At 28.5% G+C, this 18,967-nt stretch overlaps 1 protein-coding gene and 1 long non-coding RNA gene across 4 annotated transcripts; one reads left to right on the top strand and one right to left on the bottom strand.

The window, feature by feature from the left end:
* Window positions 1–1,015: 1,015 nt before the first annotated feature.
* Window positions 1,016–15,903, bottom strand: LOC129959006 (uncharacterized). 3 transcript variants are annotated; one of them, XR_008783372.1, is made up of 5 exons: window positions 15,682–15,903; window positions 15,493–15,570; window positions 15,099–15,151; window positions 9,629–10,020; window positions 1,016–1,221 (listed from the first exon to the last, which is right to left on the bottom strand). It is a non-coding gene; the product is annotated as an uncharacterized LOC129959006 (long non-coding RNA). The 3 variants fall into 3 exon arrangements; XR_008783373.1 differs by having other exon boundaries at window positions 15,493–15,903; XR_008783374.1 differs by lacking the exon at window positions 15,099–15,151 and having other exon boundaries at window positions 15,493–15,902.
* Window positions 15,904–18,229: 2,326 nt separating this feature from the next.
* LOC129959299 (uncharacterized) lies at window positions 18,230–18,739 on the top strand. Its single transcript, XM_056072116.1, has one exon. The coding sequence runs from the start codon at window positions 18,230–18,232 to the stop codon at window positions 18,737–18,739; it is 510 nt and encodes a 169-aa protein (XP_055928091.1).
* The last annotated feature ends 228 nt before the right edge of the window (window positions 18,740–18,967 follow it).

The raw sequence follows: 18,967 nt of genomic DNA, 5'->3' as shown, positions 1-18,967 counted from the left end.
TTAGATTATTATACTTTATTATTAATAATTTTCTCCAATTGTAATGCTTATATATGTATTTAAAATCCTCTTTTGTACCATTATATGTACGAAAAATTTATAAAAATATTTTATCAAAATTTATAATTTTTTTACAAACTCTTTGCAACACATCGAGATATTGTTGTATGCAACCAAAATTTTTAAAATTCTTTTTGAACCTAAAAGCTAACTTTTCTCCACTATTACCAAGAAAAAGTTTTAAAGGTCCTTTTTAAAAATTTCCATTTTTTCAATTTTTTTTACAAATTTTAAGTTCTTTGTAGCACCTCAAGAAATGTAATATTGCAAACAAATTTTAAAAAATTGTTTTTGAACGTAAAAGGCAACTTTTCCACACTATTGTCAAACTAAAATCTAACAAAAAATTTTAAAGGTCCATTTAAAAAAAATGTTTTACAAATTTTAAGCTTTTTGCGGCACCTCAAGATAATGTAATATTGCAACCAAATTTTAAAAAAAATTGTTTTTGAACCTAAAAGGCAGCGTTTTCGCGCTATTACCAAACTAAAATCTTTAATAAAAAAGGCCATTTTCGTTCCACCCTCCTGAACAACATGGAGCCCTTCAGAGGCGGCGACAAGATAAATCCGACGTGGGGAGGCAAGTAACATTTCTCAAATTTAGCTTCCAGATATCACATAATAATCAATTTCACATTTTAAAAGTAATTAGCGTATGTAATTAATATATTAGCTAATTGTAATATTTATATTAAGTAATTATTTGGACTATTTATCCAATTATTATTGTAAATATGCCTTCAAATAATTTTGATAGTGAGACAATAAGAATTTTTTGACAGAAAGAGGAGCAATAAAAGGAAATGTGGAATTTAGAACATAAATAACAAAACAAATAAAATTTATGATCTGATATGTAAAGAAATTTGCACATTATTATTAAAATCTCATACCAAAATAAAGCAATTGCTGAAACAACATAAAATAATTATTAATTTATTATTTAACTCACATCTATATACATATATCTATAATCATTACAATATTTATCACTTTTATGCAATAATTTTAATTACAGTTTTGGTTGCCTTACAAGTATATCTGTTTATATTTAATTACTCTTAAAAAATTATTTTACAATAACATATTACATTCTGTCAATAAAATTCAAACCATCTTCATTTTTCCTGCAAAATGTTTCATCCTATAGCTGTGCCATCTGTAAAATAAATAAATATATATGTCTACAAATTATTTCCACCAGATATTTTACAAAACAACGACAGCATTTTTTACACCCGTTACCACCGCGTGCAATTCACATGCAGGGTGTTCGTAATAAAAGTTCACATTTGAGAGATATCTGCATCAAATATCATGCACCAGAATTTCATGAAAATTGTGGAATACACAATGAAATGATGGGAAATTTATCAAGCAAAAAAGTTCCAAAAACTACCTCTAGATTTCATATTACAGCTTTATAGAGAATATAACAATTTACTTTTTAGAAAACTTGCTCCATATGATGTCCATCCTAGTCTGCTACCTTCTGGAAACGTAAAATCGCATGTTCAACTGTTGAAATCAGGATATGACGGGAAATGTTACGCACAAGGCGTGCTGTGCTATCTTTTAGTTCGGAGACAGATATAATGTGATCACGATAGACCAAATCTTTGAGGTATCCTCTCAACCCAAAGTCACAAGGATTTAATTCTGGCGATATAGGAGGCCAAGCTGCGGGGAAATGATTAGGGCTAGGAGATGACCGAACTTCATCATCGAGATATATCGTCCAACACATTTGATATTTTTTGATATATCGTGATATCATTATTTATTTATAGCTATTATAAGTTAAAAAAAAGCATCTCTTAACATATTCACTGATCAGAACGATTCCAAATAAGAAGAAGTTTCAATTTATATAATTAAAATATCCTTTTTCTTTTGAATAAAAATAGTTGAAAAATAATCTTGTTAAAACCCCTTTAATAAAATGTGTCAAAACCCAAAGCAATGTCTGCATGTTACAATTTATAATATAGCGTTTCTTCAATATAATAATTTTCTTAAATTTTATCCTTTTTACGGCTGACTTAAAAATTTCAATTTCTTTCATTCTTCATAACAAAAAAGGATAGCGACATAATAATGCCTTTAACAAGTAAATTTAATAAGTTTTAATAAATTATAAATTCAAAATCTGATGTCTTATATTATGGAGGGTAAATTTATTTACGAACAAATGATGAAATACATTAAAAATTTTAGAAAAGGCCCTGCTTATGATCAAATAAAAGAAAAATATGCCATTATATATCATGTTTAATATAAACTCTATGAAAAAATAACCAACACTCAAGTATAACGCTGTGTTTCTGAATATTAAAGTTCTAGCTAATTATCTTTTATTTTTAAGTATTCTATCAACATTTTGGCATATTATAAAATATGAAATGAAATAAAAAGAATTAAAATTAAAATAAAATATGAAAAATTAAAATTAAGGGGGGATGAAAAAAAGATTATATGAAAAACAGTTAAAAGATTGAAAAATTACCATTAAAATTTCTTTACATTAAAAACAGAAAAATAACAATTTCACAAAAAGTTTCTTAAGCCAGTTGAATGCAGGAATTTTTAAATCAATTCAAAATACTGGGTATTTGAAAATAAAAAAAAAGAACAGGAATAAAAAAAGGAAAGAAAAGAAAACTATTTTAAATTTGAAAAAAGCGCACTATATAATCCAATCATATAAAGTGAAATAAATTGAAGTAAGAAAATTTATCTATTAAAAATAATCTTTTTTTATATAAAAAGATAATTTATTGTAATAAAAAATATATAATGAAATTCGAAAAGAGCATTTTTTAAAGATGTAAAAAAAGAAAAATTGTTCAATTTTAAAAATATAAAAGCGTATACTACAGGAAAGCATGCGGATTAAAAAGAAAAGAAAAGAACAACACATATCTTCCGCCGATATGGAAAACAATGCCTTGAAATAAATTTAAAAAAATGTAAAACATTGCCAGATCTCATTCTCAATAGTCATGCAAATTCGATCACTATCGAAATCTCGAAATTACTCAAAATTCGATAAGTATCGAAAATACAACATACATAAAAAATTGGATAAGTATCGGCAATCCGATATGTATTAAAAAATTGATAAGTATCGGAAGTTCGATCAAGACCGATTGAGCACTCAGACTAGTTTTGAAAAGAGTTAAGAAGCAATTCAGGCAAAAGCGGAGGTATAATGGAACTTTTTTTTCTTTTTAATGCGAGTACGCTTGAGTGTCAGAATGCGAGCTGCAAATAAATTTGTGGATTTAATCTGAATGAACCCTTTTTGCTTTTATAACTGAAAATGAATATTGAGCAATTAAACAAAGGAAAGTCAACAATCTTCTGATAACCGCAATTATTTTTCCATAATGGTATCAATCTGTTAGGGAACAGAAAACAGTTTATTCCAAAACGACATGCTTAAAACAAGTATTTTTATATATTAGAAAATGACAGTATTTGTAGAAAAATTAATAAAAATTCTGTATGAAGGTGAAAAGGAATGAAAAACGACAAAAATAAACACTAACCAATTCGAAAACGCAAATCAATTGTGAATATTGTATCGCGATTCATCGTGAACTATTATTCATGATCATGATTTTTCGAAAATTGGCATCAAAAAATTGATTTTTCAAAAATATCGATTTTTCCGATAAATCGAAAATTGGCACAGCCCTAGAAATGACGGCTGGTGGTTGCGTCATCAGGGAAATAGCGATGGAGCATTTGTTTCACATAACGGGAGATGTGTGAATTAGCACCATCAGGCATAAACACTGTTGTCGAAACACGTCGCATAGCTTGCAGTGACGTGATCATGGATTACGATGACGATGTATATCGTTGATCGGGGATACCGTCACATCCGAAGAGTGTCACGGTATTTGTAGATATTCATGCAGGTTTGTTGTAGCCCAAATGTGGCAACTGTGCGTGTTAAAATGCACGAAACACACTTTCATCTACAAAATATTCAATGGCCATTCATTCTGGAGCTCAAACTGCGCAAGAAATTGCAACGCAAAGGTTTGTCGGTTATTAAGAGCTGCTGCACAAGCGACAGTTTGTAGGGATAGTAACGTAAGATTATCTCGTTTTTACATTTTGGGTCCTGCAACACGAGCACAGGATTACTATGGTTATGACATTTGCATATGCCAGAATGATTGTCACACGGCACCACCTAGACTGGTTTTGGAACTTCTTTTTTGCTAGATAAACTTCTCATCATTTCATTTAGCCATTACGATATTTTCATGAAATTTCGATACATATTATTTGATATAGATGTCTCGTAAATAAGAATTGTATTTATGGGTCCTCTGTATAATAAAAAGACAAAATTTTATCTCGTGCCCGCGAGTTATCGCTTTAAGTGTTAAAAGCTGTAACTTGGTAAATTTTAGCTATACAAAGATGACATTTTGGTACATATATGCATTGGAAAGTGAATATCTGCACTTGAGAATTTGTTTTAAACATTTAATTAATTAAAAATTAAATGAAATTTTGACGTTTCCATTCAAAACTGTAGAAAGTTCAAATTAACTAAGAATTTTAGAGCATCTTGAAATCGAAAAAATTATCTTTTCAATGACACCAATGCAGTTATTTATTTTACTTTTTTAAAAAAAATATTTTAATTTACAAAATTATACTTCACTGTTGTAAAAAAACTCAAATTGTTTTAATTGTTACTATAAATATTTCATTCGGGATTTTTCTTTCAATTATGATGATGAAGGTATGAAGACAGGTTATACTTTTCCACCAATCACTCCTTTAGGAAGCAGCTAATTCAACTGGGGTAAAGTCACGGTTCATTTCAATTACATCGTATGCATATGATTATGATTCCACCAAACTGTCAGTCATTAAAGCCATGTTATTTTATTACATGAGTTATGTCCATTGTGTACATAGATCTTTCTAATGGAGATATACGATGACAATATAGTGCTATGAAAAAAATATCTGTCTGGCTGTCTTCTAAATTTCGCGGTATAGTAACTTCACTTTTTTTTTTTTTTTTTAATCTGTCTTATGAACCACACAGATATTAAGCAGATTCCGTAATTCTTGGCTTTCAACAATGGAAGTAAATCATGCAATTAAATATTTAATGAAACAATGAAAACAGTTTGAATTTTCGGGTAAAATTTTACTGCAGTTTTGGATATTAGGCAAAAAAAAAAAAAAAAAATTGCCAAAATTTATCAAAATTTTCCACGATTATTAAACTGGTATAATTAAAAAGACAATTTTTTTAAATTTTAAAATTGAGTAAATTTCATTTTTGTGTAAAAAATTTTTTAGGGAGTTACTGCAAAAAAACGCTAACATTTAACTTAATTTTTAATTAATTAAAATTAGAATTAAATTTTTAAAAATTTGCTCCGAGGAGCACATAATCATCCTCTAAGATCTACATTAGCAAAATTTGGTAGTTGTAGATCAATCTATTCTGCAGAGCACCAAAACACACACACATTCATTTTTATTAGTAGTAAAGAAGATGGACCAGATTCTGTTTTAAGTATGCTTTAAAAAAACTTTTTGAAATTTTCTTACAATTAAGTTTAACTTAAATGTAAGTAATGCTAAAAAACTTTTCCATTGCGCCCGTGTTTAAGTAACTTCTGCAAGAAATTTTTATTTATATTGCAGTTTAATATCTCTGTTTCAGATTAAAAATCAAATTTTAATTAAGATGATAGGAAAAAAAAAATTAGGGAGATGCATGGTGTAGAATGATGGAATGGCGTCTAAAATAATACGTGTTAGATGTGTATCAAAATTTAAAAATAATTTAGCGAATAAATCATTAAGAAGAGGCAATGTAAAATATTTCATTGAAAATTTTAGTAATAATCAATTTTCGCCAACTAACTGGCCGTCAATGATCGCGAGTAACAAATAAATGACTAACATAATCACTAAGGAGCATCATCTTGATGTAAGGAGAAAAGCGAATTTAAAACGTGGTTAAAAACTGTATGAAACAAAATAATATCATTAAACTATTCAAAAAGTAAATTTATTTGAAGAAACGAAGAAAGAAAAGTATTAGATTAAAAAAACTATTAAAGCAAGGCAAATGAACTATATTTTATTACAACAAAAGAAAGTTTTATATCGGAAGATTAAAAATAGATTTTGCACCCATGTTTCAAAAAGAAAAACAACATTAGGATATACTGATTATATAGATCACTGAAATTGATTTGATTTTCATTATGATATAGAAAAAACAATGAAAATTATGCATTAAACATTAAAAAAAAAAAAGGAATCCAATATCAAGAATGAAATAGCATGACAACTAAAATGGTACCATTGGAAATATTGATGAGCACTTAATGTATTATAGTTGCAATAACTTAAAAAGTTGCAGCACTAGTATAACAAGCATATTAAAGATTTTAGTATGAAACAGACTTCATGATGAAACATATGACAACATTTATGAACTTTTGAAAGTCGTCTGCACCATATCAGCCTCTCAATGAAAGGACACTTTCAAAGTTGAAGATCGTTAAGAATAGATTAAGAAATTCATTATCAGAGGAGAACTAGGAATTCTACTTATTGCTTTCAAATGAAAGGAAGTAATACGATGATTTGCATGCAGAAAAAATCATTGATAGATTTTCACAGTCAATTACGGAATTAAAATGATTGTTGACTTTAAAGGAGTGAACCGCATGTAATATATTTCGATATTTTTGAATTTCTATATTTTAATCTTTATCTTCTCTTATTTTTAATCTTTAATGCAGGCTATATAGCTATCAAAACTAATTTAAAATTCAATACTAATTTGCATTCATATTTAATCTTCCTTACATATGTATAATACTTATAATATTTCTATACTTTTAATCTTTCACAAAAGTATTCTTTAAAAAAAATATTGAAATTGATAGACAGTTTGCACATTGTTTTAAGCTTGGATTTTTAAAAATATTCTCAAAATAACAATACATTTCTGAAATATTTGAAGGCTATATAGCTATCAAAACTAATTTAAAATTCAATACAAGTTTTCATTCATATTTAATATTCCTTACATATGTATAATACTTATATGCTGTAATCTATACTTATATAAAGCTCAATGTGTGTGTGATGGCGCTCTACAGGCCAGATCGTTCGATCTACAGCTACCAAATTTGGCATATGCATATCTTGGAGGTTGGAAATGTGCACTTGGGGACCTTTTTTTGAAATTGTTAGTGAGAATTTTAATTATTAATTAAAAACTAACTTTCCCGCCAAAAAACTTTTCATTTCCCCACCGCCAATGAGTAAGATTTCAGTGTTTTTCCCCACGCTAACAAGGATAGTCTTAACATATTTTGCCGATTATTTCAAATGTTTCTATTTATTTTCTTAGTGTTTGATGCATTTAAAATTAAACATTGTTACGATTAATCGATCTTTCAGATTAATCGTAAGTACTTTTGAATTGAAATAAAACAGAATAAAGGAAATTAAAAATTTCTAATCTGCGTAGCGTTACGCCAACTGGCAAAGAAAATTCACGCATTTGCGTTACCATAATTGGCGTTGAAAATTCACGCATGCGCATTGTGTTCTGATTGTTGACAATTCTATTTTCAACGGATACGGACTTACTTTTGAAGGCTTAACACGTTTCCGACCGATTATTTCAAACGATTCTGTTTATTTTCCTAGAGCATTTTTATGCATTTTAAACCAAACATTGTAAATTAATTGATCTGTTCATGATGAATCTGAGAAAATTTTATAGAATATTTCTTGAGATATTACATAAATTAAGAAAGATATTCTTTAGTACCATAAGGTTTAAATACTCAGCGACTCTGTTTTCAGAACTCATATTTTAAAAAATGCTTCGTTTCAGTAAAAAAAATTCTTATATTAATTGCAATTTAACCATTTCCACTTTAATTTAAAGCATAAATTCTATGGGAGCTAACAGAAAATTAGAAAGATACATATTACTTTATGGCTGAAGACCTTGATAATATTATGAATTAATTATATGACTATCAAAATTTGAATCTTTAAAATATTTTGATGAAATAGCTATTAAAATAGGAGTTACATAAAATATATAATTATTAAAATTTTAACGAACATTAAGATTGATGAACCGGATGGTCGACAAAGGCGGCGAAATAGCAATATATCAACATCTATTAAACTGGGGGAAAAGTATGCTTATTGATTGCAATTCTTTATATATATGTATGTAAACATGTTTTTAAGCAGTTATGTGGCTGAAGAGATCACACTTTTATATTTTGAAACTCAATATATTCATTCATGGGTGACAATTTGCATAGAAAGAATAAGTGGTCATAAATACATCCGTCTACATTGCGTCACAAGAACAAGAGCAAAAGAGAACAAAATTTTTCACTCAGCGATTTTATACTATGAGATTCTGATAGGGATTTCTTGAACATGTGCTGATTTAGATAAGAGAATTTTTGGTATCTTTAAAAGAAGATTGCAAGCATTAAGGAATTTTAACCCTACACTCGGAGTTTATTAAATAAAAAAGGTGGAATTAAATCAGGAAGTAATAGAACATTAAAAGTAAAGTTAATATGGGCTAAATTAAGATATATAAATTAGATTTTAAAACATTATTACAATTCCACCAGCACCACCACAAGACATGGAAGTTCACCAGGGCCCTTTGACACTCAACCATACCTTACAGATGTATTCAAGTCAGAGGTTAACATTCAAAAGCATATTGAAAGTGACACCTAAATTTCCATTAACTTTACATTAATACAGAAATCATTTTCAACAAGGATAATAGAAATATTAAAAGATTAGGATTGAAAAATTTCATGAAAAACCCTTGGAAATGGATATAATAAATGCAAAAATCTCATCAAACACCTATAAATGGAAGTAATAAATGCGACATTTAAAATACTCTTATAATAAATATTAATAGTGAAATAAATAGTATAAAAAACATTTGTTTATTTGGTAAAACAAAACCACAAGAGATTACAGACTGTAGCTTAATTACAAACAGAGGTGTAAATTTCCCCTGAGGTATGTTCTACTATAAGCTGATTATCATGTGTCATTAGGAAGAATTAGATCCTTGGATTATTATTTTTATTCTTCATTTACAAGGCTTGTATGCATACTAAAACATAAAAGTATTCTGACACAATTGATAACAGAGGATAGTTTAATTATAACCAGAGGTATATAAAAAAAAATTTCTGGGTTATTTACTAATTTTCTCTTTTTATAATATGACATCAATTTTTATTTACTTTTAACTTGAGGTTAGATAGATCTAATTTATTTGGGTAAATCAACTTCCTACTCTTAAAAGTATGAAGTTATATTTCCAGTGCAACACATTTTAATATTATGCATAAACTTAAATAACAGATTTGATAAAAGATGTAAAAATTCACAATATTTTAAATAATATTTTTTAAAGTTTATTTGCAATTCTATTATAATTTGAATATGCAATCCAAAATAAAATAAAAAATAAACAATATAAATTTTACGTTTCTGTAAGGAGTCATGATGTTATTTATGAATTCATTTATAATCTTTCATTTGTTGTGTAAGGAACTTAAGATGGATAGATATTTTTCCCCTTGAACACTTTAATCGCTTGATGAAACACAATCAAGGAAGGCAAAAATTTTGGGTGCTGACATGTAGAGCAACACATTTAAACTTTCACATGGAGAGGATGGTGATTATTATAATGGAACACATAAAACATCGACATCTGGGCGGATCCTGTGGCGAAGGAAAAGATCATGAGAGTTAATGGAACTTCTGAGAAATGATGATAAAAAAGATCACACATAAGGAAAGAATGTAGTGGAGCAGAAAAAATGCATGGCAACTTGAGTTATGTATGGCAGATTGTACTCCATCGATGAATTATCTGCAAAAACATTTCATTACAAACATTTTTGAGAGAGTTAGTTTCAGTACTTCAAAAAAGTTCAAATTAAAATAATTAAAATTTGAAGCTTAAATATAATTTCTGGAAGCAACCATTAAGATCAAGTTACATAAAATATTGAGTTAAAAATTTTTAGTAACCAGCTGGACAACAAAGATTTTTATTATATATTATATATATAATTGAAATGTGGTAAACATACCATTATTTATGAAAAGCAAACATACTGCAGCACTGGCCTCTGTTTATAGAATATTGTGTAATAAAGAACAATAAAATTTTCTTTAATATCAAAAGCTATGACTTGACATTAAATGGCAATTCAAATTCACTTAAATGTAATAATTTTTTATAATTTCAAAAAAAAAAAAATTGTTTTAAGGTTAAATTCACCACTGTTGCATCAATTTAAGAAGGCTATAAAATAACAAAAACTAGGCATCGAGTAAAGATGAATAATAATAATAATACAATAATAATAATAATAATAAAAGATTCAAATATGTTTTTCTGTCATATCATTAAGCCTAAAATCTCATATAAAACACCTATAAATGGAAGTAATAAATGCTAATATGGGTTAAATTAAGATATAAATTTGGAAATTAAAATGATATAAATTAGATTTTAAAATATTATTGCAATTCCCTCACCACCACCACAAGACATGGAAGTGCACCAGGGCCCTTTGACAGTCAACCATACCTTACAGATGTATCCAAGTCAGAGGTTAACATTTAAAAGCATATTTAAAGTGAAACCTAAATTTCCATTAGTTTTACATTAATATAGAAATCATTTTCTACAAGGAAAATAGAAATACAAAAAGATTAGGATTCATATTTGCCAAGATATTATGTCAACCAAAATCGTCAATAAAAATTACAAAATATTAATAAATTAACTGATATCATGCACAAATGTATTCCAGCCAATTTTCTGTAAAAGCTCAACTGATAAATTTAATTTGGTGATGATAATCTATGGACTTGATTACACTATTCCTAAATGTTAGAAAATTTGACTCAACAAAATTACTTCATTAGAAATGTAATATTAACAAATTAAATAAAATATTGATATTATTATGACTTCACACAAATGAAAAAATTGGAATAGAAACTAATGAACACAAGATTTAAAAATTTCATGAGAAACCCTTGGAAATGGATATAATAAATGCAAGATTCAAAGATCTCATATAAAACACCTATAAATGGAAGTGATAAATGCGACATTTAAAATATTCTTATAAAAAATATTAATAGTGAGATAAATAATATCAAAGACATTTGGGTATTTGTATATTTGGTAAAACAAAACATACATAGTTGGAAATTTGGGAGCATTTTGACACAAGAGATAACAGAGGGCAGTTTAATTACTAACAGAGGTGTAAAAAATTTCCCCTGAGGTATGTTCTACTATATGCTGATTATCATGCATCATTAGGAAGAATTAGATCCTTAGATTATTATTTTTTTCTTCATTTACAAGGTTTGTATGCAGACTAAAACATAAAAGTATTCTGACACAATAGTTAACAGAGGATAGTTTAATTACAACCAGAGGTATAGAAAAAAAAATTCTGGGGTATTTACTAATTTTCTCTTTTTATAATATGACATTAATTTTTATTTACTTTTAACTGGAGGTTAGATAGATCTGATTTATTAGGGTAAATCAACTTCCTACTCTTAAAAGCATTAAGTTATATTTCCAGTGCAACTCATTTTAATATTATGCATAAACTTAAATAACAGATTTGATAAAACATGTAAAAATTCACAATATTTTAAATAATATTTTTAAAAGTTTATTTGCAATTGGATTACAATTTGAATATGCAATCCAAAATAAAATGAAAAATAAACAATATAAATTTTAAGTTGCTGTAAGGAGTGATATTATTCATGAATTCACTTATAATCTTTCATTTGTTGTGTAAGGAAATTAAGCTGGATAGATATTTTTTCCCCTTGAACACTTTAATCGCTTGATGAAACACAATCAAGGAAGACAAAAATTTTGGGTACTAGCATGTAGAGCAACACATTTAAACTTTAACATGGAGAGGACGGTGATTATGATAATGAGAATGGAACACATAAAGCATCAATATCTGGGTGGACCCTTTGGCAAAGTCAAAGATCATGAGAGTTAATGGAACTTCTGAGAAATGATGATTAAAAAGATCACACAAAAGGAAAGAATGTAGTGGAGCAGGAAAAATGCATGGCAACTTGAGTTATGTATGGTAGAGGGTACTCAATTGGCGAACTATCTGCAAAAACATTTCGTTACAAACATTTTCGAGAGAGTAAGTTTCAGTACTTCTCATTATATATAGGTTCGAATTAAAATAATTAAAATTTGAAGCTTAAAAATACTTTCTGGAAGCAACCATTAAGAACAAGTTACATAAAACATTTAGTTAAAAATTTTTAGTAACCAGCTCGACACTAAAGTTGTTTGTTATATATTATATATATAACTGAAACATGGTAAACATATCATTATTTAGGAACAGCAAACATACTGCAGTACTGACCTCTGTTTATAGAATATTGTGTAGTAAAGAAAAATCAAATTTTCTTCAAAATCAAAAGCTATGATTTGACATAAAAAGGCTATTCAATTCACTTAGATGTAATAATTTTTTATAATTTAAATAAAAATTCTTTTATGGTCAAATTCACCATTGTCACAGACCAATTTAAGAAGGCTATAAAACAACAAAAATTAGGCATGGAAAAAAGACAAATAATAATAATACAAAAAAAAAAAAATCAGAAAAGATTCAAGTATGCTTCCCCGTCATATCATTCCTAAAATCTGAGTTTTGAATATTTGATTAAACATCACAAAAGACTTGCATATCAAGGCTTCTGAAGTTTAATTTTAATAACAGAACAGATATGAATATGGATTATGAAACTTGTACCATGCTAAAAATAGTTTCAAAAAATAATCCAAAAAAATTTCTAAATATATGTTTATTTATATGCAAAACGACATATTCTTCAACTCACGAGTTGCGTTTTACTATATCTAAATTATTTATTTGCCTATTGTCAGAATTGTATTTGCTGTTATTCTGTTTTTAGCATTATTTAATATTAAAAAAATCTATGCGTGTTATATAATAAATTCATGGACTAATATTTGATACCAAACAGTGTTTAGGTTGCTTTTTCTTGACATTATTAATGACTTAAAATAAAATTTAATTTCTTTAAAAAGTTAAGATTAAATTTAGAAATTGAACATTTCTGCAATTGCCAATAATATGTTATTAATTTTCAGAGATGGGGCTCCAAGCAGACTATAAAGATGCACCAAATTGGAGATTGAAAATATCATTTATCTGAAACCCTTCGAATAGTAATTAATAACAACTAAGGCCTTAAGGAGTTGAATATAAAACTCATACAACATAAAAATATATCCTCCTGTTTTCCTGTTCCTTTTTTTTTTAATCTACCTATAGAACAGATGAAATGAAATTATGCATAGTTAGTAGGCGATACAATTTTTCTCTACAGAACAGTCACAAATATCAATACAGTTCACTTTGCTGTTCTTTTATTGTTTTAATTAGAAACATTTCAGAGGGTCTGATTTTAATGCAATTCTTTTGAAAAAGTCTAAATCAACTACATTACATTATAGAATGAGGGACTTCATTTGGGCAGTTCCAAGAGCAGTAGAAGGATGCTAACATGAGGCGATGCTTAAAAAAATACTTTTTTCAAGATTTATATTGCCATTTCTATGATAACATAGTATATATCATAAACAGATTATCTGAATTATTAATATATATTTCTATCATCAATAAAAATATAAGATGCAATGGCTTTAAAATAAATTCTAAATAGTTTTATGATGAAACAAAATATACCGAAACTGTAAAATTACATAATATACAAAAATATTCTAAATAATAAGATATTATACGTCAATATTTTTACAGCGATTGAAAGTTTTGAAATTTAAACTACAAAGTATGGGGAAAAAAATCAATTTACGAATAGGTAAAAAGTATTATTATACTTTAGTAATGACACTCTAATAGTTTTCTCCGGCAATAGGTAATAAAAGGAAATACTGCCTGTATGATTATTCAGGTTTTTAGAATATAAAATAAGTTTATAATAAAGAGTCTGTTTATTAGATTTTCAAAAAAATTTTGCATATACAATCTTTAAAATGAAGGACACTGACATTTAACACTTTCTATCAGAATAAACTGTATTTTTATAAATTCCAATATACGTAATAGTTTCATTATTTTCACAATCCTTACTTTGATTTTAACTCTGTACATAAATATTTTAACAATAGAACAATTTGTACTGTTTAAATAACTGTCTTTATCACATAATTTTTTTTCAAGTAAAAAGAAAAAGAAAAAAAATAAATAAAGTTTTGTCAACTGAACCAAAAAAAAAAAAAAAAAAATCAAATTTGTTGTGTGCTGATGAAGAAAAACAAGTCAATGATGAGTTTCCACAAATGGGGTTGAATACAAAACAAAAGAAAATTAGAAAAAAAAAAAAGAAATTTATAAAGATCTCACAATTAGCAATTAGTTGAGAAGATATTGATAATTGTTAGAAGTAACGAATATTCCAGTTGATTACTGATAACCTATCATTATTCACCATGAAAGTAAAGCATTTGCAAGAAGTTTTTACTTTAATTTTAAAAAAGACCATGAAAATTTCTAGATACGTATTTACCATCAAGACATCCGTAAGCAAGAGAAATAGAATATATGCATAAAAATTTCTAATATAAAAAATTTTAGAACAAAAAATAAACATAAAAATAAAGGGCAACTTTTGTTTATGCATTTACTAATTTCAAAATACAAACATCTGCTCAAGAATTGTATTATATGTCATTATAAACCAAGACAATACAGATATTTAGAAGAAGAAAAAAAGAAAAGAAGAACATAGTAATATATATTTATTGACAATACAAAGCTGCAAGTTTTACTACAAGCAAAGCTTGAGAATATCATGATTAGATTAAATAAATATATTTACTTTTTGCATCTAACTGTCCAAAATAATGATTTTTTGAACTCTAAAAGAACTTCCTGGAAAAATATTAAAACAAGCAAAGATTACAAATAAACATTTGGTTACCACTGGTGTAAAACATTTCATGTGAACTTTGTGATAACTAGTCACTAAAGGGTTCACATTAGCCTAATGATTTCACAAATGATTATTTATATTTAGAAATTTTTGGAGCATTTACAAATTAAAAATAAAATGTGCGAGAGGAATATTTTATCTTATCAAAGGGTTATTACATAGTGACATTTGCTGAACTCAATGCGAACCACAACAATTAAATTTAATAATTTAACAATTCTTCATATTATATACAAACAATAAAATAATATATAGCACAATAACTTGAAGAATCGCTTACCGCTTTCAAAAATCGACGATGCCATCTCCTGCATAGCTCTGCAATCGACTTGCATACCACAAAAGTATTACTAAAAAGCTACAAAGAAAATAATAATAATAAATGGGCAAATTTTCACACTAACCCAAAAATGTACATAGCTGCTTGCTATAAATTTCTAATTCACTAAACATATAAACACAAAATTACAAATGAAAGATGTAGATAATAATATAATTTGGATATGCTTATAAATCTTATCTGAAACAAGAATATGAGAATAAGGAACTCTGTAACAAAATTTAGACACTCTGACAAGCGGGCGAATTGTTATTATAATTTTCAAGATTCATTATTTTTGTTTAGAATTTCATATTTCGAGTCAGAAACAAGTGTTTAAATACAGTCTTCATAGCTTCCTTCCGCATGTGCGCCAAAACCTGGAGGAACTCATCGGATGTCTAATAGACGCCCAATTGGCATATTGAAACGATGGAAGTACGAATGCTCTAGTACGACAAGTTGATGCTCTAGTATGACAGTTTTCAAAATGTAATGATAAGATATGTGTAGTTTCCCCTATTCTATCAACCAATCAAAGGAATTTTATCGAGAAGTTTCGCCAGGATGGAGGAAGTTTTCTATCCCTACTCACTAAGGGTCTAGGTTTGCCACAATAATGGTTACGGGATGCTGTTTTTTGCAGTTTATCTATTTCTTAATTGTTGTCAATTTTGAAATTTTTCAAAAAAAACTTATCGGCAACAAAGACTTCAGATTTTTTGCATGTGTCCCAGAGTACAGATTATTGAAAGAACCTATATTTTAAATTCGATATTTATGAGATCAAAACAGAGAAAAGCACTTCTTATTTAGACTAATAAGTTTTGAAATAAACGGCAAGAATAGAAAATGCAATGATTCATATATCTTCAAATTAAGTTCATGATTCTTAGGATCTAACTGACTATTTCAAATTACTGTGCAAATTGACCAATATCATTTGTTTATGTGATTTCATTATTTGTAATTTTTGTTTTTCATTTAATTATTTTATTTGTATTGTTTATTCTTTGCATACTCATTCATACAGTAAAATTTAATACTGAACACAGATGGCGAAGTGTGCTCTGGATCATTTGTATATTTAGAATACGAGGGAAGCGCACTACAGCTTTTTGTTGTAAACACTTCAATCTGGGAGATGGTGCGAAACTGGTGCAAGCAGGCATCGCTCGCTCTTTTGTTAGTGGCAATTTCTACGTTTAAATTGGTGCAAGCAGGCACCGTTCGCTCTTTGTTAGCTGCATTTTCTGCTTTAAATGTACATATTATGTGCAACCTTATATATGTCTAATCATCGTCCATGTGTGTTGTTATGTATGTGTGTGTGCGAAAATAAATAAGAAAAAGACAAGAGAGCACCTTTCCTTGGATTAAACACACACACACAGCTACATCATTTGTATGTATTTTTTTTTTTTTTTTTTTTTTTACATCAATGCCCCACTTTAAAAGCAAGCATTATAGTTTGAAAATTCAACAAATATTTAATTCATTCTCAATATTTCTAAATTAAAAATATTTATTTATTTGATGATTTACAAATTTAAAAATTATTCATCAGATGCCTGAAATATAATATCTTCTCAGTATTTTCAAGTTTTATTGACTGAATACGTATATTGATTTTGTAATAGCATGCATAGAAAAAGATGGTTTATTCGTTATTGTTGAATAGCAAAACTTAATTATTTCATTAAATTTTTTGCTGATGATCAGAGATATCTGATGTCTCATTGGCTGTTTAAATTCAGTTACAGATGATAAATTAAATCATCTTTGGAAATTAGTAGTTTAAGAAGCCCCCCCCCCCTTTTTTTTAATTCGAAATCTTCTTAGAATGCTCCTTTTACATATAACTAGATTTTAGCCATCTCGTTTAAGTATATGTGTTTCAAAAATTTTTGAAATCATTTTTTTCTCTGTACATAGTTTATTAAAGGTTAAAATTATTGAACAAAAACTGCTCGTTGAACACAAACACTTTAGGCATATGCTTGAAGCTAGAAATTTCTTTTTGTTTACAGATCATAAGCCATTAACTTACGCTTTCCAACAACGCTTGGACAAATGCTCTCCGAGACAGGCTAGACAATTAGATTTTATATCCCTATTTACTACCGATATTCACCATAATAAGGGCTCTGAGAATATATTAGCAGATGCACTTTCGAGGACAAACGCTATAAACATGTCAAATCCCATAGATTATAACGAAATTGCACAAGCGCAACAAATTGATTCTGAATTAAAAAATTTAATCGATAATTCTGAAACATTACAATTTAAAAGAATTGCTTTTCCAAATTGTGAAATGCCCATTTATTGTGATGTATCAACAGGTACAACTCGACCTTATATTCCTGAATCATTTCGTCAACAAATTTTTGCATCACCACATAATTTATCTCATCCTAGCATTCGCAGCACTTCAAAATTAATTCGATCGCGTTTTATTTGGCCTTCCATTCGAAAAGACTGCAAAAATTGGGCTAAGCATTGCATCCCTTGTCAAAAATCGAAGGTAATTCGCCATACTAAAACCCCAGTAGGAAAATTTGTAGACCAATCACAGAGGTTCGAACATGTGCACCTGGACCTTGTAGGCCCTCTACCTCCTTCTCAAGGAAACTATTACTGTTTAACAATGATATATAGGTTCACGAGATGGCCAGAAGCCGTACCAATTCCAGACATGACAGCACAGACAGTAGCACAAAATTTTTTTAAGCACTGGATAGCTAGATTTGGTTGTCCTGTAAGAATTACTACTGACCGAGGCAGACAGTTTGAGAGTGATTTATTCCGTGCTCTCTCTCAGCTACTAGGAATTACAAGGATAAGATCTTCTCCTTATCATCCTCAGGCCAATGGCCTGATCGAAGAGTTCCACCGCCCATTAAAGGCAGCTTTGAAAGCCTACAACACAGATCAGTGGTCTTCAGCATTGCCCACCTTGTTACTCGGATTCCGGTCCGTCTTCAAAGAGGATCTACAAGCGACGACTGCTGAGCTGGTATATGTCAAGTCTCTGCGACTACCGGGAGAATTTTTCGATCCAACGCTTGGAGACGCATCACCCAAGCAGCTCGTGGAGGACTTAAAACGCCATTTTGCAACGATGAGACCAGTTCTAACTCCTATCACGGACAAAGAACAATCCTTGTGCATCCTCACCTCAACGTGTGTTCACATGTATTTGTGAGACATGACGATGTACGTAAACCCCTACAAGCACCATATGATGGACCGTACAAAGTTCTTGTCAGCCGACAGAAAACTTTTGATATCGAGATCAAGGGAGCTTCCCATACCATTTCTATAGACCGTCTGAAACCTGCTTTTATAATTCCTCCCGAGTATTCAAGTCTATCACCTGCTAATCAAGAAACAAGTTCCACTACTAAGAGTACTAAGACACTTCCAGCTGAGA

This window comes from Argiope bruennichi, chromosome X1 (assembly GCF_947563725.1).
Source record: "Argiope bruennichi chromosome X1, qqArgBrue1.1, whole genome shotgun sequence".
In the NCBI taxonomy this organism is placed as follows: Eukaryota; Metazoa; Arthropoda; class Arachnida; order Araneae; family Araneidae; genus Argiope; species Argiope bruennichi.
Note: the sequence above shows the minus strand (reverse complement) of the source record. Positions and strands in the feature narration are given on the sequence as shown.

Bases quoted from the DNA above. Each gene is read 5' to 3' on its own strand.
- LOC129959299 (XM_056072116.1), top strand. From the start codon at position 18,230: ATGACAGCACAGACAGTAGCACAAAATTTTTTTAAGCACTGGATAGCT.